The sequence below is a fragment of the Ambystoma mexicanum genome, chromosome 12, assembly GCF_040938575.1.
Source record: "Ambystoma mexicanum isolate Mex_15411 chromosome 12, UKY_AmexF1_1, whole genome shotgun sequence".
Lineage (NCBI taxonomy): Eukaryota > Metazoa > Chordata > Amphibia > Caudata > Ambystomatidae > Ambystoma > Ambystoma mexicanum.
Window position 1 is genome coordinate 628,537,531 of NC_090936.1, and position 27,583 is coordinate 628,565,113.

General features: G+C 44.5%; 1 protein-coding gene across 8 annotated transcripts in view; it reads left to right on the forward strand.

The window, feature by feature from the left end:
* The window catches only part of PTPRZ1 (protein tyrosine phosphatase receptor type Z1), a 949,709-nt gene that overhangs the window by 741,438 nt on the left and 180,688 nt on the right, over positions 1-27,583 (forward strand). For all 8 annotated transcript variants that reach the window (XM_069629084.1, XM_069629085.1, XM_069629086.1 and 5 more), the window contains one exon: positions 20,717-20,802. In XM_069629084.1, coding sequence (XP_069485185.1) covers positions 20,717-20,802 — 86 coding nt within the window. The remainder of the gene's footprint in view (positions 1-20,716; positions 20,803-27,583) is intronic.

Sequence of the window (27,583 nt, forward strand, 5' to 3'; positions counted from 1 at the left end):
AAATCACAATATTTTAGAGACTAGATGTGGTATGTTTTATGATTGGAACAGAATTAGTCTGAGACAGTACCCGCTAGGATTCCAGAGGATTCCTCCAGTTGTTGCAGAGTGTGCCTGGGATGGCAACATTTCAACTGGTTTATGTGGACCCACTTGTCTTCCCCCTCTGCCAAAGGACCCTTGGGGATGTGGATTTTGTAGGCCACAGGAGAGATTTTGTCGATGATCTCAAAGGGTCCCTTCCATGTAGGCAAAAATGTGCGCTGCTTGGCCTGGTTCCTTTGGAAGTTGTATAGATAGACCCGGTCTCCCACCTGATATTCCTTCCTGGAAGTTTTCAGGTCATAGTGGGTCTTCATGCTATCAGCTGATCTTTCTAGATTCCGCTGAGCATAAGCAAAAGCATGTTGAAGGTGTTTCCTTAAATTCTCCACATACTCATGAGTAGTGGAGGCATTTATCAGTGTCTGCTCTTGGGTCCTATAGAGCAAATGCTGAGGAAGCACCATCTTGCGCCCAGTCATCAACTCAAATGGTGACATTTTGGTTGCAGATGAAGGGGTAGATCTGATAGCCATTAGGACCAGAGGTAATCGGATATCCCAACTTGGCCCAGAATCTGCCACAAACTTCTTTAATATGCTCACAATTGTCCGGTTATATCTCTCTACTGCCCCAGAAGAAGCTGGTCTATAAGAAATATGCAGCTTTCTCTTGACCCCCAGTATCTCCCACATCTTTGTCATTACTTCACTGGTGAAGTGGCTACCTCTGTCTGACTCAATCCTTTGAGGTAGACCAAAACGGGAAAAGATGTGGTTAATCATCAAGGCAGCTGCAGTTTCTGCCTTGCAATTTGGGGCTGGGAGACATTCCACCCACTTGGTAAACAAGCATGTCACAGTCAACATGTACTTATTCCCCCTAGCCGAGCGAATCACGGGGCCTACGAAGTCGATTTGTAAATCTGACCATGGCAGGGTCATCCCCCTCTTTTGTAATGGCGCCCGGTGTGTGAGGGATGTCGGCTGAAATTGTGCACACACAAGACAACCCTTCAAATATTGGTTGAGGTCCTGGCCCATGTGTGGCCAGTATGCAACCTCTCTTAAGATTTCCAATGTTGTGTGAAACCCCCTATGACCGGCGGTGGCCGCATCATGGGCGTGACTTAACATCAGGCTTCGGAATGAGGTAGGAACCACCCACTGATCGTGGCCAGCTTTGGATTTCCTTACCAGCAAACCGTCTTGGATCCGGAACATTTTTGGACATTTCATCAACACTCTTAGGTCCTCTTTCCCAATGTAATCGGTATCCGTCAGGGGAAAGTTCTCAGGGTCCTCAAGGTGCTGGTAAAATTTACCAATTATTGGATCCCCCTTCTGAGCGGTAATCAAATCAGCATCAGGGGTCTCCTTACTCTATTGTGCAATTGAAAGGTCGTTGTGAGCATTTGTCTGGGACCTAGTGATGGCAGTGACCTGGATTTCCCCCAACAGGGACTCAATCTCAATTAGATCCCCTTGGATGGCCCCGGTTTTGGCCAGCTGATCAGCTAAGTCATTTCCAGTTTTGTCTGGTCCCTCTACTTTGGAATGACCCTTGATCTTCTTCCAATAGATGGTCATCTCATTCGAGGTGACCAGATCATCAATGTTTTGGATCAACTTCCCATGTTTCAAGGGTTTGTTGTTAGCACATAACATGCCTCTGGTTTTCCAATTAACCAGGTGCTCCACGAACCCGTTCCGTACATAATCCGAATCTGTGATTATGACCAGTTCGTGGAGTTGATGCTGGACAGCAGTGAGGATGGCCTGATGCACAGCCATCAATTCTGCCACCTGACTACTTCGGGGACCAATTTTGTATCCAGCGGAGGGTTCTGGGGACTCATTCACCCATGCATTCCCTACGCCGGCCACCAATTCTTTCTCCCCGTTGTTGTCAACATGGTAAGAGCATCCATCCACATAGACAGTGGGCATTCCCTCACACTTGTCTTCTTCAAAGACTTTGTGGGGGGAATTAAGGTATGCCTCCATGTTGTCCTTTATTTTTAGACTTTCGTCCTCGAGACAGTTTTCTCTGGCGCAATCATGCAAGTCAGCCAGACCTTGCGCGAGGGGACTCTTCTTGTTTTGGCCATATCGGACCTCCCACAGGAAAGCCTTGCATTGACAGAATCCAGGAAGTAATTCGGGAATTACTCACATTTCCGGCCCGGATTCTGTCACTTTGGAGATATTGCAGAGGCTGGTGTGGAGTCTCCACTATAATGTGTTCCCCCTGGATAAACGGGCGGTAATTCTTCAATGCCCACACCGTTGCCAGGAGTGCCTTCTCACAATCGTTGAATTTTTCCTCCACAGAGGATAAAGTTTTGCTCGCATAGGAGATTACTTTATTGACCTTGTCATGCTTTTGATATAAGACTGCCGTCAAGCACGTATTAGAGAACCCCGTCTCCAGGAAGAACTCCTTGTTTCTGACAGGGTAAGCTAGGCAGGGCGCTTGTGAGAGGCTTCTTTTGAGTTGTTTTACTGCCTCTGCCTGTTCTGGACCCCATTCCCACTTGACCCCCCCCTTCAGGAGATGAATCAGGGGTCTGGTGATCTCTGCGTAGCCCTCAATGAACTTTCTGCTGTAATTAGTCAGTCCAAGGAGGCTCCTTAGTTCCCGCAGAGTTGTGGGGTCTTTCAGTTTCTGAAGTGCTTCCACTTTCTTTTCCTGGGGACAGAGACCCTGAGGAGTAATCTCATGCCCCAAGAAATTAACACGGGTTCTACACCACTGTGCTTTCTGAAAGGAAAGTTTTGCTCCAGCGGCCCTCAACTGTGTCAGAACATAACGGATCTCCGCTATATGTTCCTCCACAGATGAACTTTTGATGAGGACATCATCTACATAAGCCAGGTTACCCCTCGCACCCAGGTCGGGCATGGCCTTATGTAGGAAAATATTGAATTCATTGCCGGAGTTGAGGTATCCGAAGGGAGTCCATGTGTACTGCTGGCCCCCAAAGGTAAAAGCCAGCTTGTATTGGTCCTCCCTGCTGACAGGCACGGTCCAGTATCCATTGGTCAGGTCTATTGCAGTGAATACCTGTGACCCCTGGATCTGGGACAGCCCTTGGTCAATGTAGGGCAGAGGCCATCGGGAAGTATGGACCCGTTTGTTGAGCTCCCTGAGGTCGGCGCAGAGTCTCCACTGGCCGTTTGGCTTCAATATCCCCAGCACCGGATTATTGAAGGTGCTGTGGACTGGACGGATTATTCCCCGGGACTCAAGGTTCTTAATTATTTCAGTAAGGGACTCCATTGATGCGAGAGGCAAGCGATATTGCTTCACAAACACAGGAGTCATGCCAGGGTCCGTGGGGATTGTTGTTGTGTGGATGTCAGTGCGACCACAGTCATATGAGTCTACCGCAAAGAGATCTTGGAAATCCAAGAAAACTTGTTTCAACTTTTGCTTTTGTTCCAGAGTCACACAGGCATCAGCTAGGTTGACCCTCTCTTCCACCATCTGCCTGAAGCCTGGAAAGACTTCTGGTTTGGCTATTTCCGCGGCCTCCTCCAGCTGGGTGGAGAAGTCCCTGGTCAGAGTGCTGATTTGGACCGGAGGCTTCAGGTGGGAAAGGCAGCCCTCATGGACCTGGAAAATCACCTCATCCCTCCTGAAGTCACAAGTCACATCTTCCTTACCATAGGGGCAGGAAGTGTACACCAGGAAGTTCCCCCCATGCCGGGTAAAAATCCTGTCTGGTGTTGTATTGTCCTCACTGTCACTGTCAAAACAGTCCTTGGGGATTGGTCCTAACAGTTCATTTACAAGATCAATGGAGAAATGTTGGTCATCAACCGCCATTCCAATAATGGTGCCTGCGGCTAGAGTAATACTCTTTAAGTCGCTGTTATCCACCTCTATTGGAATGGTGTCATGTTCTATGTTGACTAATGGAGTTGGGTTTACCCCCAACCCTTGCTGTTGGAGAGAAGCATTTAGATGTATGTAAGCATCAGGGTTTTTCAACTCTTGTCCCCTTTTAACTTTCACTTCCAGGGAGAATTGTCGGGTCCTTTCTGGGATGGTGACTTCCTCTTTAACCTGAATTTCAACTGCATAAGGTAGCAATTGAGCTGACCTAAATGCTTTTTCTGGATCATCAAAGCCCATGGGATTATCCGCTAATCGGGACCAAGCTTTGAAGTTTATTAGGTCCAAACTAATGGCAAAGCGATTGAGAATGTCACTGCCTAAGTAAAAGGCGGCAGGGACGTCTCGCACGACCCAACAATTGTGGACTATGCTCTTGTTGCCAATGGAGATTTTGAGCATACACCTGCTTGGCAGGAGATGTTTGGAATTAGGTGCTTCCAGGTCCATTTCCCATTTGTCTATCAGTTTGAAGGTGGGAATGGCTGGATCTTTTGGGAGTTGGCGAAACATGGCTTCGCTGATGAAGCTCTTACCGTTGTTCACACACACTCGAGCGAGAACAGAGTCCTTCCCATCATTTAACTGAACAGGGATGAACAACTGCTCTCCAATTTGCTGAATATCAGCCAGGCTCTGAGCTGATTTCACATCTTTCTGGACTATAGGAGTGGGAGTTTCTGATTGTGGATTAGTATAGAATTTCAGAGTGTTTCCTTCCAGCGTGGAATACCACTTTAGACTGGAAGGAAGGTTGATTTTCAGAAATAGAGAGGACCCCCCATCACTAGTCTGTTGTCCTACTGCTATTACTGTCACGTCTGGAATTTGGCTATTCTGGAAGTGAAATTCTACTTGGTCAGATTTTTGTTCAACCATGTGGCATGTGCCGTTTAAACTAACATGGTTGACACTCTGTTTTAATTTTATTGGTCGGCTAGTCTGGGTCCAGAGGACCTTGTTTACACAATCTATTAGGGGTGACAACCTTCTCAGGAGGTCATTCCCTAGTAAACAAGGGGTGCCCTCTGGGGTCACAACTATGACCGGGTGTTTCAACTTGTGTCGCCCGATCTTAATGTCCAAGTCTGCAGTCCCCTCAACGGGAATTTCCTTCCCGTCAAAGTTCTGCAGTTGTCCAGGAAGAGAGGTGAGAGGAATTTGGTAATTCTCTCCCCTTCCTGCATTCAGTTCATCAAAGGCCCTTCTGGACAGAAGGGTAGCTTGAGATCCAGTGTCCACCAGTGCCGAGATTGTACCCTGCCCCTGTACTTGTACCGAGGCATAATATCTTCCCTCCTTCTCCTCAAGGGGGCACAGATAATGTACATTTTTGGACAACTGGTGGGCTAATTTTCTGGTTTTGGACATCGCGAGAAAAGAATTTTGGGCAGAATTCTGTGGAGAGCCTTGGGAATCTGAAAGAAAAATTTGGCAACTGGAGATCAGAGCCATTGTGGGTTCCCCTGGCTCCGGTTCCGGGCCGCCCCCCCCTTTTTGGAGGCAGTCACCAGGATGGGTTTGAACCAGGGGATTTTCTTGCGGTTGGTTCTGGGATGAGATGGTGGGCGGCGGTAGCTCAGTCTCCACATCTCCCCAGTCTGGATTTGCATTGCTAGGGACCCATTTTTCTTTGGGAGGAGTTCCCCCCTCTCTGAAGGAGAAGATCCTTTTCTCAGGATCCTCTGAGGATCCCTCTCCCTCAAATTGGAAGATCTGTACCTCCTCCTCAAACTGAGTCTGTTTGGGTCTTTTGTTTCTCCTACCCCCCCTCTGCTCCTTAGGAGGCAGACTTTCAGGGGCAAGAGATTTTGTTTCCGGTTCCGGGGTTTCCAGGGGCTGTTTACAAGTGAGGAAGGAAGCTTCCTCCAAGGCTTTACACCCCCCTTCCCTTTGTGCCTCCTCCCTGGGAACCGGTGAGTTATCGGGGTGCTGCCCCCGTCATTGTTCTGGAGCACCAGGTCCAGAGTTGGGTGCGTTCTGCGCCGGCATGCTGATCTGAGGGTTCTGCTGCGCCCTCAGTATATGACCCATATCCCGCGCCATGTTTTGAACCTGGCGCTCTAACTGGGAAACCCGCTCAGGCTGATACGGGGCCCTGTTTTCTCCCCTGGGCTGATCCCGGGAAGGGTAGCTATCCCTCCTCTGGTAATACCCCGGGTTGGGAAGATTTGGGTACCCCTCCACCCTTGGCCTCCCCTCTCCCGGATTCAGTGGTCTGGGCTCAGGGAATTGGGGAAAGAAGGATGGATGATTTTGGGGTTGGAAGTCGGGTGGATATCTGGGGAAAAAGTTCTGCCCAGGGTTTGGTAAATTTCTGCCCTCCTGTGGGAAGTTTGGAGGGAAGTTCCCTGGGTTAGGTGCTTGGCTGGATCCCCCCCCCTGGGCTGGAGGAGTCCACACATAACCCAGGATGGGTCGATTTCCCTTGTAGCGAGGACTTACATAGTCAGGAGAGCGAGGGACCCCATTTGTGGGGCTGCCTCCCTGGCTCCCTGTCTGTGACTGGCCCGAGGACCTTCTGGGCCTAGCATTATTAGGTGCAGGTAGGTTTTTAGGCCCCCCCATCTCCAAATCCAAAACGGGGGTGACCTTTACCTCTGCCACCTTGGCAGCAGCAGGGGTGCTGTTGGCTTTGGGGTTTTTCTGGGCATTGCTTTTATTTTCTATGGGCTTCTGCACCTCATAGATCCGGGTAGCCTGTTCAATGACCCAGTCTAAAGATCTTTTCTCATGAAAATCCCTCACGAGCTGGGTCATGATATATTTGGGCAAGGCATGAAAAAATGTATTAACGAATTCTCGACTGTCTGTGCGCACCCTTCTTGTGGTCTGTGCAAAAGCACGCTTTAACTCCTGCACAAATTCTTGTGGGGCCTGATCCTCCCCACATTGCAAATTGTAGGCTGCCTTGCGAGCCTCTTGAGGATTTCTGTGAACAGAAAAATGTTTCAGGATGGCCGCCTTATATGTGGACCATCTTAAATGATTTTGATCCTCCAGCCCCGCAAAGAAACTGGAGTATTCCGGGGAGAATGTCCACTTTACATATTGAATACAGGTTTGGCTGTCCTTCAAATGGAAAGTCTCCATCATTTGTTCAAACAACTCTAAGTGCTCCCAAACAGAATACTTAGCGTTCTTATGGTAAGGCGTGATGACGCTCCTGATCGCCTTAATCTGCTTTAAGGGGTCCTTAAGCAAGGCCCTTTTTGCCTTATTGGCCTTTTTGGTTCGGGTAACCCTTGTCCATTCTTCCTCGGACTCAGAGGCACTGCTCCCCGAGGTTCCCATCTGTTCTTCCAGGTTTTCCCGGATTCTGCGAGCCTGGGAATGGCTGGCAGAATGTGGGGACCTGGTCTCCTGTGTCCTGCGCAGTTCAGAGGGGTCTTCAGATTCCTCCTTGCTGCCAGGATTTGATGGGTGCCCCCTCCACTGACCTAACTGGGCAGAGGTTTTCAGGATGCCCTTAATGGGCCTACTCTCCTGGGGTTCCCCATTGAACTGTACTGTACTTGGGTGCCCATACCCGGATGCCCACCCCTCCATTCCTGAGTGGTACTGGCCTATGAGCCCCATACTCTTAGCTGGATAGTAATCTGCCATCCCTGCGGCCCTGTGCTCATGTGCGCCAGGGGACATGGGGGTGGTAGAGTCCAGGGACTGGGGGAGATGAAGGCCCCTGGGGTTAGGGCTCCTGCGGTTATGGTCAGGAGTCTCTCTTTCCCAGCGGACCTCATCTCTATCCGCCCCTGCTCCCTGTTGCAATGCAAGAGCCTGCATTTGTGCTTTCAGTTCCTCTGTTAAGGCCTTACTCGACTCTATCAGTCTCTCCTGCATCGCTACCTGTTGCTGGAGCCTATCATTGTGTTGACAGAGGGCCTCATTCTCCCTCTGTGCTTCCTGGTTGGTCCTGGAGAACTGGGCCAGTCTTTGCTGCAGGAGGTTTACCTCCTGGGCAATGTCCCTATTGGCCTGCTCCTTTCTTGCTAGAGCATCTTCCACCCTTCTGGTGTGCTCTACCAAGTTCTGGTTTTCTTTTTGGAGATCACCCAGCCCCTGGTGGGCCAGGTGATTTTCTTCCATTTTTCTTTTTAAATGGCAGACTTCCTGGCCTAAGGCGTCTCTTTCCTGACTAAGAGCCTGCATTTGTGCCGCCAGGTCGTCTCTTTGCCTTTGGAAGGCACCAGCATTCTGGCGCTCCTGATCAAACTCTGCCTGGGTATCCAGGTCTTTCAGAATCAGTTTATTGCTCTCCTCCTTCACTCTATCTAGGTGGCCTTGCAGGGTGACTACCTGCTCAGCACATGCCCTATTGAAATCTAGCTGTTGCTCCAGCTTTTTCTGGCTTTGCAGTAGGGAGTCCAAACCTTCTTGGTGTTCCTTCTGCAAGGCCAGAAATCTGGTATCCTGTTCTGACTTTTCCTTTTGCAGCACATCCATATCCTCCTTTATTTTAGTGATGTACTGTCTGGTCTCATTTTCTGACTCCTGGCTTCTGTGCAGCCTTTGCTCAGAAGAGTCCAGATCAGATTGGGCCTTCTCTAACGCCATCTGTTGCCTTTTTGCCAGATCATGGCCTTCAGCACATTTATTCTGTATGGCTCCCATGTATAAATATAAATATGCCGCTATCCTAACAATCTTGTCGTGCTCATCTTTGGCCTTAGGAGCCATATATAGTTCACTCAGGGCCACGTGTAATGGACCCTGATCTCTATATATATCTGACCCTGTTTCAGTGACCTGTTGCGTGATGGCCTGCAACCAGACTGTTTGGTCCTGGTGAGTCCATTCACCTCTCACAAATAGTTTGTGTAAGAAGTGCTCTCTGGCTATTTTCATATCTACCAAGGTCGTCATTCTAGAGATTGGTCTCTGTCCTGACTTACGGAAGTTAGTATTTTAGTTTTGCAGAACAGAACTTTTCTTGGAGTGTCCCTTTTGAGGAATGCTTCACAGCGTAATGCAGCGTGGTGATCCGACCGGATGTATGTATCCCGTCAGTTAGCACACTGTATTAAGCTGCACAAGTGGTAAATCTAACCCCAACGTCCGGCTCGAGCCCCCACTTTGTAAGAGGATTCAATTCAGCACTACAGCTAAGTTAACGCCTAGTCTAGAATACTGAATGAAAACCCTTATTGATATATCTTTAGGTCCAGTTCATGCGTTCTGGATGACTACCCCTATATAACACCCCTCTCTTGGAATCCCCCTGACCCCACTGAGCCAAGAAGTAGTTCTGTTTTGCAAGTTTAAAAGGTTTATTTGATAACTTAAACAATAGATATATATATGATACTTTATAATAAATTAATAATTGAATAGCACACTTAATCTGATATGATAAAGATCAACAACGGAGAATCTGGCACTAGCACACTTCTTATAATCACTAATGAGTTGACATGAAATGGATAAGATAGCACACTGGTAAATAGGAACAAAAGTATAATGTGGTAGAGAATGCTTTATAGAGTTCAAATGGATGCAAGGTTGAATGAATGAAATGCAGTATAGAAATACTCAATATGATTTCAACAAAACAATGTAATCACTTTTCTCTGGCAATTCCCTCCCCCCCTCTTTATGCAATGCAAGGGAATGGGAGGAAAGCACGCAGTTCTCAAAAATGCAATCAATGTAATCAGTTCAACCCAGCAAGCTTAGACAACAGAAAACAGATAGGAGTTTTGAAATCACAGGCCCAAATTGCTTTGATATGTGCTGGCAATGAATGAGAAATATGCTGGAAACGCTTTTAATTCCCTTTCAGAGGTTCAGGGTGAGTGGTATCTAGTTAATATTAGTCCAGGCTCACACTAGCAATGATGCAGGGATAGTTAGCAGGTTAAAACGAATTTCTGGCAAATGGAAAGCAAACAGCAGCAGTTTTTACATGTGAAGAAATTGCAAATCGCGGTAAAATTCGCGGATGCGCCGAGCGCTATTACAGGAGAACCACAAGGACTATCTCTATCGTTTTGGGGTCCTAGGAAAGCCTAGGATCTCATCTTCCAAATGAAAGTTACTGCAAGTCTCTAGCACAAACGGTTTCGGAGATATGAGCGATTAAATAACGGTCGTTTTTCAGATTTGAAATTTTAAAGTTCAAAAAGACACGTGCAGCTTGCAACTACGAAATGACAAGTGACAGCTTTGCAAATGACAGGTGACAGTTTTGGATCTATTAGGCAGTTCTACTTAGGTTAAATAGATTGAATTAGATTAATTTAAACTAAGAGATTGGATCTGCACAGTTTTCTAGGTACTCACACTATATTCTTGAGTGAAATGGGCCTCATCACGGATCTGGTCAGGGTTTTAGACTGGGCTCTGGTCTGGTCTGGTCTGGCCTCTGCACTTCACAGTGATCTGGGTCAGCTCTCTCTGCTGGTCTGGGTCTCTCTGGGTACAGCACTGCTTTCTCTCTGGTCTGGTCTCTTAGTTCTGGATAGATTGAAGTCTCTAGTTTGGCTTTCTGGAGGTTGATGGAGGTAAGTATGGATTTTTCCGGCAGAGCGTCCCGCTGCAGATGGATTTGGAAAGTCCCTATCTGTCCTGTCTGTCTGCTTTTATGTGTTTAGAATGTGGGTGTGTTCTAGCATCACTGACCCTACCTCTCTCTCAGCTTCTAATTGGTCAAACTTCCATTTATCATTTGATTGGGGAATGAACTGTGAGTCAGCGTGATGTCATTTTACAGCCTGCAGAAAGTCCACTCCTCCTGTCAACTTACACACAAATCTAGATTTGAAACAAATACATATTTGCAGAGGTACATATTGTTTTAAAATCATATGCACCCATCATGCATTACAGGAGGTATCCCCTGTTCAAACTCTGCTCTTCCTGGGAGCTTGCATTCAGAACTGGCACATATTTCACTTTTTAACTGATTTTGCAATTTCTGACATGGACCCAACTTTACATACATGTGTGCAGGGAGTAGGGACATTAACTGAAGAAGTTTCAGATTTTTAACATGCATACATTTAGAGTAATATCCACTTTTCCGCTAAAACCCCCCTGAACATGCCACCGGGTCGAAAAACCTCTTAAAATGTGGGCAGAAAAATCACAAGAGTTATGGTGTCATTTATAAAATTTTCACATGTCCGCTCTATGAGTTATTCATCTTTTTAGAGTTATGTTCTGGCTCCAAAGGGGTGTGGTTTCCTCTCAGCAATCCAGTTCTGCCAAGCCAGCTTGCTCTCACAGGCAGTGCTCCTCCCCTTTCCTCAGGAGGAAGCCACTTTTTATGACCATTTACGACTCCTGCCAATAAAACCTTTGCCTGGGCCAGGACAGGGCTTTGTTCACTTTCCTGCAGAGCAGGTAATTCAATTATCAGATAGATGGCATATCCTTTGTGTGAGCAGCAAAAGGGCAGATGGCCTGGGAACACAGCTGTGACTCAAGTTTCCCTTCTGATGGGGGTAGTTGCCAGGCAGAATTCAGTTCCTTAAGCCAGGTTTCAGATAAAATGTCACTTTTTGTTCCCCAGTTCCTGCATTCAAATAAAACTAAACATTTTCACATATGCAGCTAGAAGGCTGATTCTAAGTTTAAAACTATGACATTTAAACAATTGCAACCTATGTGATACTCAAAAGTAGGTCACTCAGTCAATTTAAACATTTTCGATTTTAGTGTCTTTAAATCCAGTGCAACTTAAACTGCTGACTCCATAGCAGTCAGTCTTGTTATAAACCTTGTCTTATGATCTTCATTTCCCAGATTTTGTAGGCACACAAAACTCCATTCTGCCAAATGTCTGCTGGTGTTCAGTAAATATTTTGCACATATTGCAATGTTTGAAAATAGGCATTTTGACTTGCCTTCAGAGAAACACAGGGTGGTTTTAAACTTCCGGCTTTTGGATAGTGGTGAGTACTGGTACTGCACCCATTTTTGGGATTTAAGAAAATGAATTCCCAACAATTCTAGGTTGCATTTGGCAATCAGCATTGCCATTCCCCATGGTTTCAGACTACTGTGCGGGTAGTCCAATGGTGGTTTTAGGCAGTTTCCTTCTGTGCCCATAACATCGGCAAAAATGAATGGCAGCCTATTCTTCATGCATTTCCCTATGCATTTTCTGGGAAGCTCTGGCCATCATGATGTTTTCATGTCAGTACTGCACAGTTTTGAGGTAGGGCTAGGATGCATGGGTAAATACATCCCAAAGCAGCACTGTAATGGCTTGGACTATAGCAGTCATGGGGTCTTCAGCGTTCCCCTCCATTGCCTACACGACAATAGGCTTCACAGTCTGTTGTGACTTGAGTGTCGTGTAGGCAGAAGAGGCCTCCGTCCCCAAATGCCGCACAGAGAGAACTTAAAGCCACTCTCTGTGCAGCCGTTGAGGCCACAGGCGAAGATGTTCAAGTCCGGGACCGCGAACCTCTGGGACCCCACACTGCTGCAAGAAAATGCGGATTAAGTACCAAGCAAGAAACAGTAACCACAGTGTTTAAGAAAAACGGAAAGGTCTTACCAATCAGGGTCAAGGAAGAGGTAGTGAACCTAGCGGAGAGGTCCGGGACCCACATGGACGAAGGTACCCCAAGAGGAGTAATTCTCAGTAGTTCAACTGTTAGCAGGAGCTGTGGAGCTGTGAGGCAAGAAGTCCAAAGAGCCAAGGTAGAAGAGGGTGATCCAGGAGGCAGTCCAATAACAGTCCGTGGTCGAGAGCCGTGTTTCACTGTGCAAACGAATCCAAAGGGGCAAATCCAAGAAGAGTCCAGTAAAGCAAGCCAGGTCGTTTCCGTGAGTGATCCAAAGGTGATTCAAGGTTCGTAACGCCAGACAGAATGCAGAGCACAGCTGTGAAGCAACGAGTACCCGGGTTTCCTAGTTTAAGTACTCGCACTTCTGATCATGTGATGCACGGCTGGGTCACGTGATCGGGCAAGAGCATCACGTGACCTTACAGTCCCGCGACGCGGAAGCTCAGGGCTAGCCCTTCGCGATCCTAGGCGCCAAGGCAATTGCCAATGTAGGAACGGCCGTAACTTGACAGCCGTCCTGTTACGGACCAGGCGCGGGTGCGCTCGCAAGACGTGCGAGAGTCCACGTGAGTCCCGGGGAAGGGGGGAAGAGAGAGAAGGGCGAGACGGGGGATGGGGGAGTGCCTTGGGGACCACATGATGAGGGATCGTGACACTATCACAGGAAATCAGGGACTGGGTGAATGGGTGCCATGCACAGAGCGCTTAAATATAAAATAAACTTGCCATGGCCAAAGACAGGATTTAGCACTGGATGTTGAGGAACATTCAAAGAGCAACCTGCATTATGACACCCCCGAAGAAAAGAAAATACAGACCCCATCTGCCAGTAGATGGCATTTGGGGCACTGCTGCCTCTAACAGGATTTTGCTAAGATTGAGGAGGTGGCTAATAAGGTGGTAGCTTGCCAGGTCATCCGGTCTAAGTGGCAAGGCTATCACCAGTTATCAAGAGAGAAGGAACCTTGCCCTCAGAAAGTACCACTCCCTTTGGCAACTTTCTGTGTTTTCATTGGTTGCCTCTCCAGTAATCAGCCTGCGAAATCTGTGCTGACTTCCGAGAATCTCATCTCTTCCTGCTCCTAGTTCACAGAGATTTCCTGAGCAGGTCTATGTTCCTCTTCTTGACCAGAAAGTAAACAATTATTGAGGTTACTGTGGTAGTTTCTTATACGAATGGTTTATTTTATTTATTTATTTATTGGACATTTGTATGGCGCCTACACGCAGGTGTTTCCAGGCACCACAAGACAAGATGGAGGGGGACAGCAACTTTCTGTTCTTTGTTGCTCTTAGGTGAGCCAGCAGCTTCATGATATCATTGCAGTATTAAGGCAGCCACAGCCTCGAGACAACCTACCCCTGGCAGATGGTGGCTAAGCCGCCCTTCCTGCCCAGCGTGGGCCTGGCCCATCAAGCAGCGGCCCTGTGTGCTCCGGCCTGTGCTAGGCAGCTTGTGCCTTTCTTTAAATGTACAAAGCACGCAAGTGTCAGGCACAGTCTAGTGTTTGTCCTGGCATGCAGGGGCGGACTGGGGATTACAATTGTCTCGGGCACCAATGAAAAAGTGGCCCACGTTGCAAATGGCTATTCATTCCTTTTGTGGCAGACTGTTTGACTAGTGCTGAGAGGGGAGTTTTTTTCCTACAATGTGATGGAAATTGTGCAATTTAAAGAATATGCATTCAGTAACAATGGTCAAAACTACTAGACGCATGGTTAAGTACCTCATCAACTGGCCCACGTTGGCCCAAAAAGTGGCCCACCTTGATCAAAAAAAACTTGCCCACACTAACATTTTGAGTTTTTGGTTTGGGCATTGCCCTATTGCCCTATAGGCCCTCCTGAGCCTGCTGCCTTGTACAGCTAAGAAGGTGATTACGGGTTATTAGCATTTTGCATGTTAACAGTTCAGGGGCATTGCAGAGATGGCGGCACACTAGTTAATTTAAAAGCATCCTTAACATGGGCACCACCGTAATTCGTTGGACATATCCATCAGTGTTTTAGTCCATTTGTCTATATGATGGCCCTCCCCCACCACACACACACACATAAACTCGCACTCCCTGCATAAACATTGTATAATATTCTTGTAATTGATTTGTGTGGTCCTCATTGGATAGCGTTGCTTGACTCCTGGTTGGCATTTGCACTTTCGGATCCTGTTCCTCCAGCCCCGCCCCCTTCCATATTTGAAAACCGCATGCTATACAGGTTGCACAATGTGCAGTGACCACCTCTTCAACAGTTGGTGTATCCTGTTATGGTAGGAAAGGGAAATGAGGCGTACAAAGGAGGGGTTTGTAGAACTTTATTCCAAAGAGGGGAGTGAGGGAGAACAGTCCATAACACAGAAAGTAATATCTAACTGTCCTGAGGCTTAAATCCCCTCTTTTCACCCAAGCTCCACCTCTATGACTTTGGTGACATAAAATAAGATTCCATGAAGACACAACACTCTTGAAAGGAGCGAATGCTCTACATCTATCAATCAGTCCTATAATACACCACCTGGCATCCCCTGTCGCGGATGCAACCACAGGAAACCTTTCACTCTCAGGTTTAACCTAGAGTAGAGCCGCGATGCCCTCATTGCCCCCAAGGCAATTCCCAATCGCCAACATGACACCTCTCCTGAAATAATTGAAAAACATCTTAGATAATGTATGCAACATATAGAGGCTGTTTCCAAGAGACCATAGTTGAAAATCACCCATCATTGCCTTGTGAATAGCGGCCCTAGGGAGCCAGTCACAGTAGCATTGATGTCCCACACAAGGGGGTCAGCTAAAGCAGAGGACTGTAGCATTGACTACTGAATTCAGCATTCATTCAAGTCTATATACTTGTGCCTGGTTGACACTTGGCTAAATGATCATTCTGGCCCAGTGTTGGGATGTCCTTCTCCATCTGACTATTCAGTGCACTGATTTCAGTGGTTCAAGAAAGTGGCGGTACAAGGGTTCTAATTTTCAAGTGCTCTCTAAAGGGTATTTCCCATCTCTACTGGACCCATGTTTTAATGCTGTCTTCCTATGACTCTCACTCAGCAACTCAGAGAGTGAAAACTACAAAGAACCCACCTATGCTACAGTACGTAGGCTTAAGCCCTTTACTGGCTGCTTTTACCGAATTCCTTACAGTTTGGACCGGTGGAACACTCCATGCATTCTGGGACTTGTAGTCCTGGATTCCTATAAACCCAGTACTAAGGTCCCCAAATGTCAAATTAAAGCCAGGACTGGATGAAATGAATAATGGCGGCATGTATGATGCTCCCCTCTCTCCACATCCATGTTGAAGTCATCAGAGTCCTAAGTTTGCGGGTGAATGTCTGAAAGACCAAAGAAATAGTACCACAAAATATGAAATACGCCAGTCATGAGTTCAGAGGTACATGTACAATTTTAATAGGCAGATAGCTATCTGGCTCCAAGCACCCGCAGTGTGTACCAGCAGACACTGTGAGGGGGGAGAGTGCTGGACATTACAAAGTCATGGGTTTATATACACTTGGCCACAATCCCGGTTACATCGTCCAGCCCATCTTCAAGTTAACAATTCACTAGGGTTCATACCCAGTTCACATTGCTAATACAGAATATGTGTTTTCCTCTAACATTAGACATGTTTTTCTGCACACATAGCACAATGGTAACATTTGTTTTCAGCCTTAAAGTAAGTCCAGTTTCAAGGAAGAATCACAAAGATTTCTGCAAAGGTATCCGGTTTTAGCTATTCACCATTCTTTTCACTGTTTGCACGAGGATTACGCCATTGGTACAAATTACTGCTCAGTTCAACTCTAGTTTAGCTCCAAGGTTTCTTAGTTCAGGACAAACAATCCACCCCCAGCAACCACAACATGTTTATCTTCGTTGACATAGTGCAAAGTACATTTTTCCCTGCTGCAGCTGAAAACACAAAGTTTAACATGAGGCAAAAACAGGAGTTAAACAAAATGGCGGATGATTCTAAAATGGCAGCATAGTCAGCTTTTATTCAGGTTCATTCTGATGCGGTTTTCGGTACGATGCGAATGCGCTTAGGCCAATGTTCGTTATCAGTCGGTATTATGTGAAATATACTTTAACATGTCCTTGGAGAGTTACAGCACCTTCCATAACAATAATGCTGCCACCTACATGGCAGGCAACACACGAATGACAGCTGTAGTCTGTAAAGATTAAGCACCACACCAGAAATCGTTTTGTACCACAGTAAGCCATTTACCTTTGTAGGTGCAAGATGTAACTGCTATCGATTGTTATCTTAACCCCCTGCCCTAGGTAAAATATGTGTACAGGCATGGTGACAGTTTCCTCACATATTGGTAGGCTCTAGGCGCAGGCAACATTTCACCATTGTCACCACAGACTTCTCCTTATAGAACCTAGACTATCCTGTTCTGTAAAGTGTGCATCACACACATCCCATAGTAAATTACACAACTCATAGAATGCAATATGTACCTCATATCAGAAAACAAGGATAATTGATACTTAAATACTGATGTCACAGACCAAACATGGTATGTTTTGTGATATAAAATAAGTATGCTAATGAGCATAAGATTTCATAAAGTTGCAATGTGTGTGCTCACTTCTGAAAGCAATATATGTTGAAAATGACTATATGTCAAAACCTATTTTATAAATATTGATCTCTTTGGAGCTCATATCTGAGTTCCTCGTAATTCCACAGTGGGGACCTGTTCCGTTTGCACTTCTGCACGCACATGAACCCACCTCCGAATACTCCTCATTTGCATGGTGGAGTGCACGAGGGGAGGGTAAAAAGGTGGCGTGCACACTTGTATGCCACCCTTTTGCACTCTGTCGTGCAAATTAAGTAAAAGCTGCTTGCCGTGTATGCAGGGCAGGCAGTTTAGCATTTGGCTGACTTGAAAATCCATGCTTAGAGCAAATGCTGTAGTATTGGCATGGCGGAGCAGAAGGGAGTGATGGAAACCTATGTTACAATCTGCCCCTCCTCTCTGCCATACAAATACATGCCGTGACATGAATGAATGGCATAAAAGGCTTACGCACAGTGGTAGAAGTGTGCTGAAATAAGTAGTGGAACTGTGGTCTCGGCAAGGCAGAGGGTAGGCAGAGGCATAGTGCAACATATGACAAGATGGTGCGGCTGGAGCATTTGAATAGTCTAACTAAGGCTCCTAGTACACCTTTCCACTTGCACAGGGACATGAATGGACAAACCCTCTGTATAGAATGGTGAATATGGTCGTAAAAAGTAGTAGAGGAAGGGTAAACAGAAATAAATAAAAGTAGTGGAACACTGCTGCCGACCCTTGCCTCTCACTTTGATCACTGCTTACGCAAGGCTTTTACGCCATTCATTTATGTTTTGTGCTCATACAAAACAAGCTCCTTTAAGTGACATTGTACAATATGCATATGGATGTGTCATAACGTGCACATTATGAACAACTAAAAACAAGTACATCCCTTATACTGATTGCATCCTGTAATTCATAAAATAAAACAGGACATGTTCATGTGCTGGCACGAGTCAGCAGTCACGTGAGCCTGACCCCTGGGTGACCCTGTCACTCTGCCTCATGGAACTCATTACTCCTTCGCAGCTGAGGGGTGACCAGAAGGGCACCGCTTGGTTATTTTCTTCTCCATGAACACGAGTGCTTTATCTTTCTAGTTTTCTGTGGTCCGCGACCCTGTGGACCGATAGTTATAGTTACTAGTTCAAGTGTACACCTAAAAAAAATATTTTTATTCATTACACACTAATTGCTCTTAAAACAACCTTCTTGTTTACTCCATACATTCCAGATTGGAGCTCTGCTTTGTAGCAGAGTATGTCTCTTATTTTATAAAAAAAACAATTACACTTTTCTCACCTTACACCTAATGAAGCTAATTATTCCATTGGTGATACAAAACATGAAATAAATACATGCCGATCCTGGCACATATCCCTGAGGTCAGCTTGTGACTGTTCGCATGTGGCATGTGGCTGGTGCACACACCTGGGCACATGTTCATCTGGCTTTACCCTGAGATGTGTCAGTGAGTGAGTCCGTTCCATGATGGCGTAGACATGAATGGACAGCCAATGGGCTATTGCACCATAGATGTGGTAACCTCCTGAATTCTGAAGGGTATGGGGCGCGCTGTATACACAGAATAACAGGGCGTGAGGAAAGTAGGAGTCTTCCACTACACGTGCAGTAGGGCCGACATCTGTGGGAGCGTTGAGCAGGAGGGTGGTGGTTCTGTTACCCTTTAGTACTTTCCTTATAGCGGAATAATACTATGAAGCGGTTCATGGTGAACCGAATGAGCTGCAGGCACCATGACATCCAAAGCCTTATGCAGAGAGAGCATGATTGCACGCCAACACCTTGGGGGAAAGCCGGGGGCAATGTGTGAGCAATGGACATTATCCCTACTGATAATGACCCCTCACGAGATCTAAAAGGAGATTGCCACTTTGTGGTGAACTATAAGGGGCTCATTCATGGAATTATTTGCGCCGAAAACAGGGATTTGTGCGCCATTCTGCCTGCAAATCCCCATTTCTTAAACAGGGATTTGCGGGCAGAATGGCGCACAAATCCCCGTTTTTCGGCGCAAATAATTCCATGAATCAGCCCCCCAGACTTCTGGTGTTAGCCTGCTGCTTAGGTCAGAATGTTTGGAATGAAGTCAATACCAGAGATAATTGACTGCATTTTGAGCATTCTTATTGGTTTAGAATAACAGTCAATCCTTTAGGTGGAATACGTGAACAACCCCAATAAACCCATGTTTTGAGTAATTATTTCTGCTTTTCTGATGTTCTTTTCAGCATTAGTTTGTTGTATGTTCCTGGTATGCACCAGTGGGACTACTTCATCGCACAATACAAAGGGTAACAACACTCAGATTCCGGTTCTAGGAGTACAGAGCTTTTCTGATCAAATCTACGATTGAGCACGCACATGAACAAGACAGTTACTCGCTGACTGTGAAAGCATCCTTTACATGTGTCTACAATGAGGTGACATAATCACATCAACTGTTAGTAGCAATGTGTACAAACTGCAGGAGTTCATGGGACTCTACTTTATTGACTTCTGGAGTTCATTGCTGGCATTTGGCAGCGATGCTTAGACATAGATCTGTAAACATGCCGGCTAGTGGGTCATTCCTCGATGGTCGCGAGTTCTAAGATAAACACAGGCATTGCAGTAGCCGTAGGAACGGTGGTGCTTTAGACAGGGCAGCACCTGCAATATATTATTGATTATAAGTGACTACATTCCCGATAGCAATGAATCCTCTTAGGTGGACCTCTGAATTGAATGTTTTATCTGCAGTTGTTTGATGGGCTGGCAAATACAGGAAATGCAAATGCCTTATAACTGACCCTCCAATACTGTAGAAGCAAATGTGAGGTTCAAGGTGACAACTGAATAGTCAATCAAGGATCAGAATTACAAAGCATGCAGGCTGCAGCTGGTGCAGCGTGCACAGGCGGCGGCAGGCACAGCGCACCCCATTAACAACAGCAGTGTGCTAGGTGCTTTGCTGCTGCATGTGGTAGCATGACAGCTTCAGCAGGTGTCCTTCAACAGCACATTGTGATAGCCATTGCCACCGACACAGACATAGTGCAGAAGGGCAATGGGTCGTGGGACCCTCTTTTACTCCTAGAAAATAGCCCAATGGCACGCCGCCTATGCAACTGCCTCCGCGTGGTGGACATGCAGAGGTCTAGAGTGCCCACGCGAATGCTTTGCTACAGGCAGTGAAGATTCCCAGGTTGGCCCGGGCCACATACTGTACAGCGCATGCCCACAGAGTTAGCAGGTAAGCATTCGTTTTTACCATGCGGCCGTTTCTGTGCACCCACTGCCAGGCTGGAAGCACAAAGTGCCATTGCAGCATGTGGCCCTGATGTCTGTCTTGCTGTGTGTGGGGAATGTTGTGAATATTCGATTTTCATTTCAGTAGTTGGCCTTTTTTCAAGGTTTAATTGGTTAGGAGTATTTACAGGGACTCTAGCTAGCTATGAAGATTTAGATAATGAATTTCAAAAAGTAACTGATCACATGGTGAGAATTCCTAAGGAATGCTTTTCCTTAAACTGGTGGCCAATTGACATACATACATGCTGTTTTCATTGTCTAGCATTGTACATTATATATTTGTTGTGCATGATGTTCTGTGAGAATCGCTTAATCAATTACCATTCTTAACTCATTATGTTATCAATGTTCTCTCCTAAAGATGATATTGGAGCAATACCTGTAAGGCGTTTTCCGAAGCATGTGGCGGACCTCCATAAAAGGAACGGGTTCACGGAAGAATTTGAGGTGCAGTACAGTTCATGAATGTCAAACAATTTAACCCACTCACAAACAGGAAACTAATACCATAGCAGGTTTTATGTGCTGAAGTTCAAAATGGCGGCTGCATCATTTAGTGTACAGAATTGCTTAGATATGTTCACAGCGCTGTTTATGGGAAAAAACAGGTTGAAATAATATTTCCAATTAGATTAGCTATCGCATGGATCATGTTGGCAAGTACAGTGATCACACTTCACATAAACACACCACAGACTGCCACCACCCCATACAACTCTTCAGCCAAGGCAACTGTGGAGTGGAGTCTAACTCTCATTGCAGTCTGCCATTTGCAACGGAAAGCTCACTGAGCACAGCACATGACTTAGGGACTGATTCATGGAATATTTTACACGGTGCAAAGTGACTTTACACTAGTGCAAAGTGACTGGGCACTGCCAACAAACACGCTGATTCATGGAATAGTGCATAGTGTCTTTTCGCCAGGGAAAGTCATTTTGCCTGGAAAAAATACACTTTGCACTGTTCTATGAATCAGGGTGGAGCAGTGCAAAGTGTATTTTTGCACTGCAAAGTGACTTTGCACGGAAAAAAGACATTTTGCAGTGTTCCATGAATCAGGGTGTCGTTGGCAGTGCAAAGTCTCTTTGCACCAGTGAAAAGTCACTTTGCATCGTGCAAAAATTCCATGAATCAGACCCAACGTTTGTAACTTTATGGACAACAGAGCTTGAATTGGGTCACAGTTTCCACGTTATCTTCATTACTCAAAGAATAAATGATCTCCCACAGGCACTTAAAAGTACAGTGCAATGGTAATGCGATTCCCAGTGAGAATGACACTATAAAACACCAGAATTATTATTGTTAGCTAAATATGCCCATTGACTTGCTTTAGGATGAATGACATTTAGTTAGGAGAAAGCACATATTGGGAGTCAAGCCTTCTGAATATGGATGGTTGCTGTGTACAAAATGGCACCCTTCTATGGTATACAATACTTTAAAACACATCTTCATGGTCAGTTCTCCTCTTCTGCAGGTGTGCATTCTCATTGATGATCGATGCAGTAGTAGATGACAAACCACTTGAAAGAAACCTGAGCTACAAGCCATTTCTAAATTTCTGGAATGGAATGTGGAGAACCTAAAGCTTGGGGCTCATCTCGGGTTTAGGATTTTAGGCACTGCAGGTAGAGCAGGTGTAGTAGCTCACCAGTTGCAATTCACAAAAAATAACTGGTCATTTCAAAAACAGGGTCCTTTTAATAGGGCACGACAGGAGGAGCAAGTCAAAATCTGCCGTTCACAGTTTCCTAGAGTAGCACCGTAGGTTCAGCCAGAAACACTTGACCTTAGTGACATGTTTTCATTCTGAGAAGGTCAAATTGCCCACATGAAATGACGAGGACAACTTGTAAGAGAGCAGAGGCAGTGTGGAAAGCTTACCCCACAGCAAAAAATATGCAAAAGACAGCCTGAAAAGTAGCAGATTCCAATAAGAAATGCCACTAGCTCATTCAGAAGTGTAATGTGCTAAGGGAGTAGTAATGGAGTTGACATGAACCAAACCAAACCCAAAATCCAAAGGAAATAGCTGAACAAATGCAGTTCAAGCAATAATGCACATTTCAGTAAGGAAGCAAGTTAATTTAATTCTGAAGTAATTAAAAAGTGTGACTGTTTGTGACGAGAGAATTAAAAGCGTTGTTGGATGTCAAGGAGCGTCCAAACCTATGCACTTTGATCCACTGACAGACTATTTAAAAAGATCACTCATTGTTGTCAAGGGGCTAACGTGTGCCGTTTTGATCCCCAGAAGAACTAAAGATGACCAGCATCAGAAAGCACAGCACAGATCCCCTCGGCCATCAAGCTGTCAGGGAAATTCCTGCACAAAGTGGACATAAGCTTTGATCGTAAACTGCCTACATTGTGTATGTTTTACATAAGCAACAAAAGAAAAGATTAACATAAATAAGGGCAATTGAAAAAGGCATTGGACGAAGCGGGATTCAAAGCCAACTTCCTTGCGTGCTACTTAATCTGAGGTGAACATTCAAACCACTTCACAACTGGCACCGTAACCATGATGCCCATAGAAATGTAGATACGTGTTAACACATCTTCATGTGTCGCCATGCATTTGGCTTAGTCAAAACCTTGCATATGGCCATCATGGTTTCTAACTGGCGCCCTGCAATACAGAGAGTGGAGAGATGCCATTAGTTTCTGTGTAGGCCGAATTGGCGATGGGAAAAAATTAATAAATCAACCGGTGGTCCCTCACCAGACAACTGACCTTGTATTGGAGCAAAAGGTGCATCTCTTGCTGGATAACATTTGAAATGTCAGTAGCAAGTACTGCACCTGCATTTATGCTCAGGGAATCCATACTTGGTTGATTTAAAAGATCTTCCTGTTAAACTTCATTTCCTTCTTTGACTTATGTTGGATGACAATGAACCATTCCAAGGTACCATCATCAACCACACACGCATCCTAGAAATTAATTCCAAGGGCAATCTGTTTGAATGCTACCGGGACTATATATTAATTTATTTGGCTCACTTACGTTTTTTATTTTTGTTTTTTTAGATTATCTCCAAATACATAGGTTCGGGCAAAATTATTGAGCTAAATAATGCTGAACCTGCATTTACTGCACATTCGGCATGAAGAATTACAGCAAATCCTATAATGCTGAACAAGAGGAGTTGCTCCCCTTTTTCAGCATTATAGGTTTGGGGGTTGCAGTGGTGTCCCCCGCATCCATTACGCGAATTGCTGGGGACATTAATGAAAATTCAAAAGAAAAGAGATTCTGCAGCGGAAGTTCCGCCCCATAAATAGGACACGGAACCGACGCCAAAGGGAGAGGAGCATTACAAGCAGAGGGCCGCGGGAGTATGGAAGGGGAAATGGGTGACGGGTGGTGGGAAATCGGGAATTCTAGATTTTTGTATGCAAAGCTTTGGCCTTTGTAGTAGTTAGCCACGCAGTTTTCGGATATGTTGTTTTAACGTAGATCCCTAATACCTATGTGTGCCTCGCTTCCCCAATCTCATCAGAGTTTTAAGAATTTGGAGGTCATCTGGCTCTTTGTAGAATACTCGCCTGAACCACCAAAAAATTCTGATTTTTATTTTATTAATCAAATTCATTGCAAGAGATAGGTTGGTTATGTCTAATACTCTATCCTGAGGTCATAAATCACAAGTAATATTTTGTCCTGAGATTTCACCGGAAAACGTAATTATCAATTTATTATGGAAACAGCAATGGTAGCCCGTTTGTTGATACCTGCTTAAACTGTGTACTCATTAACTACACCACTTGTTCATGACTTTCAGAAGGCACCCCTAACCCCAGATAACACCATTCCTCTTACCCAAGACTCTTGAACTAACCATCAATTCCAACGCCTACAGCATGCAATGACCCGTCTTCATTTTTGTTGGTCTTGACGGCTACTTTTGATTCAAACCCCCTTCGATGTTTGCATTTGGGCAGCCACTTGTTTCTTTCTTGCATATAAAGCCAAATCTAAAACACTTCCCTTTTGGATGCTAGCATGCTGTTTACACCATCTGGATTCTTAGGTGACATCTGTCGACATTATGTCAGTTTATGCAACTTTGTTCACGGTCGCTGCACTCAAAGTCTTTGTTGTTTAGTGTCACAGAGCTCGATAGTTGAGCGCAACTGTATAAATTTGTAGAGCATTAGACAAATGCTAACCATAATAACATTTAACCTGCAGTATTGCTTTTAAAATTGAGTCAGTTAATGTGGAAGTATTTGTTAAATGTTCATGGAGGGCTGCAGGGCAGGTGATCATAGAAAGTGAAAATATACATATATACACACCCTGTGCTCTGCCATTTAGCAATTATTCCAAACTTTCCTTAATGCGAAAGAAACATTTGGGAACATCATGTAATTTCTTTAATTACATATTTTCGTTCTCAATGGCAAACTGCAACACACCTTTTTGTTCAATAAAATATATCATTACATGTTATTTCAGCTGATACAACCTACTGAGAGGGTACAAAGTTCAGATAATTTAAAAATTAAGCTGAAAAATGCCAAGTTTAATTCAGTGGCTTTCATTTAAACTCACTAAGAATTTCTTACACCACTAACTCCCAGTCAGCTGCATAACACTGAAAGAATAATTCGTCTGTACACAACGCATGTTCAAAATATGTGCCTGCAGCCACTTCATACCTGTGAAAAGATATCAACACATACTAGTATACGAAAAAAGTAGGTTGCGCCCAGTCAGAACGTCTACCAAACCTCTATTTAGTATGCCATTATTAAATTATATGTTTTCCTTTATAGTGGGGTGGTTGCCTAGCTAAGGGTAATGTTGGATACAAGGCTCAACCTCCAAGCATCAAAAGCAAAATATAGTTCTAAATTGTCCAACCTTGCACTTGCGCCAATACCACAAACAGTTGAGTAATACATAATGATTCGAGATTTCCACCTCCAGATTGTATAGGTATGTGTCATTTATTGAAGCACGTTTGTGCTTAGTACACCCGACACGTGATTCAACCTTTCGCAGGTTTTCCTTAGGGCTGTATTGCGGTACTATCAAAATGTACATTGATCATTATATTACATAGTCCATTAAAATTACATTAATATTAATTTTAATATACTATTACATATTTTTCACATATCCCCACAATGATGAAACACATCACCAAGTATCCATGTTCAAACAATTGAGCCAATAAAGTTAAACATAAGCACCAGGGAAATGAACCAGAAAGGTAGAAAGAAAGGAGAGGGAGACACAAAAAAGGAAATCCATGCACCTTGTTATGCAAGTATTATTATACATTCCAATAATATTACCATTGACCCTTAAACCATTTTCATCATTAACATGTTCATACCTGAACGCTAATACCAATACGCCTATGCCCACATGCTGTCTAGGGTAATATTATTCTTCCATATTATGCTCCAAGCATCATCTCCTCATATCAGTACTTTCACTAGTTGTGCCTTATAGTGTGACCCATTTCCTTATCGCTGTGTTCTAAGTGCCTTCACACAATGCTCTTCACCATTGACCCCATGCCATCTGACCACCATCACCAAACGTCTTGTGCTAGAAGTTATGTGAAAGCCTTGTCACCTTGCCAAGCCTTATGTGTCAAGACTATTCTCCAACAAATCACAAGGTATCTGGGTTTTATATCTGTATGCTGTTTCTAATTTTGTGCAAAGAAGATGTCCTCCTAAATTGAATGATCCCATATTGGGGAATAGCAGAAATGTAGCAGGATTTCTTGAAAAGGAGATCCAACCAGGTCTGCAGTAGTCTTTAGTTTTATTCTCTCAGAGTATTTAGGGTGGAAAGGAGTAAAATGGGGGAAGTAAATCAATTGTGATCAGCATGGAGTGCAAATGTAAAGAGACAATGCTATTGGATATTATCAGTCCAATAGTAACGTGTAATCTCAGCAAAAATGAATTCCCACCTCCTCTTCTGTTTTAAAACAAACATTTCATTGGATACTGGTTCGTTTATTGTGGTCACGTAGGGTTTGAAAACAGGCCAAATTCTTAGTGGATGAATTTACATTTAGGCCCTATCAAGTAAAGACAAGGTAGAGATGGTGTGGTATTTATTTTATTTATTTATTTATTTATTTATGTATTTATTGTTAGATATACATCTAGCCAAAAGGCTTTGTATAACGCATAAACAAACAACATTAATGCAAAAACCTAAAAACATTTACATTTCCAATATATATCATTCAATACGTTTTAAAATTGCCACAATCTGCAAGTAAAATACAACAATAAAATAAATCAAATTAATATCATTTCCACTCATAAAAGTCATCCACAGATCAGAAATCTCTGACATCAAAATTCCATTTTTGTAGGCTTTAAAACATACGGTTCTCAATTCATAAGACTTTCACAACACATAATAAGATGGTATAGTGACTCAACAACATTGTCTCCACAGAGACGACAGTTTCTTAGGGTGTGTGGAATTCCCATACTCTGGCCCTTTGTCTCTAGAGCTTCTGTGATGTTAAATTTCATTATTAAATAGGATTGAAAGGTACCTGTACTAGGATAGGCTAGGATATATTTAGTTGGCGTATCTCGATTTAAATACTCGTCCAAGTAGCCTCCACTAAAACATTTTGATGCCAAGTTTACAATATTTTGCTCATGCCAGAGATCATACACTTTTCTCTTTAGTCTAATTTTGAAGGCCAACAGTGACATGGTACCTGGGACACACCCCAATGACCATGTGTGATGAAGTCTTTGTATAGTACCAATAGTACCAATCAACACATTCCCTTCAAGACTAAGATACGCTTTTACATATGGGGCAAAGATTGTGTCGGTGGATAGAGTCACTGCTTTTTCATAGAACAAAACACATTGACAGATGTATGTGTACCAAATGCCTTTGATGTTAAACTCTAGGTACAGCTATTCAACACTAACATTTGGAGGCAAACGTAGTAGTTTTCTTAGGAGTTTAGATTCAAAAACCACAATGCATTTAACAAATTTATGTCCCCATATTTCCAAAGCATAAAGTAGCATTTTAATCATCCATCTCAAAAATGAAAAAATTTAAATTCTCACAACGCTGAAAATGTTTCTCGGTTTCTCTCGGTAAAGTCAGAATGTTAACTGGTTGCAAGATTGCTATATTAATGAGTGATATGTATTTCCAGATAATGAAACACTTCCAAATCTTAAATGGCGAGCCTATTCTCAAAGA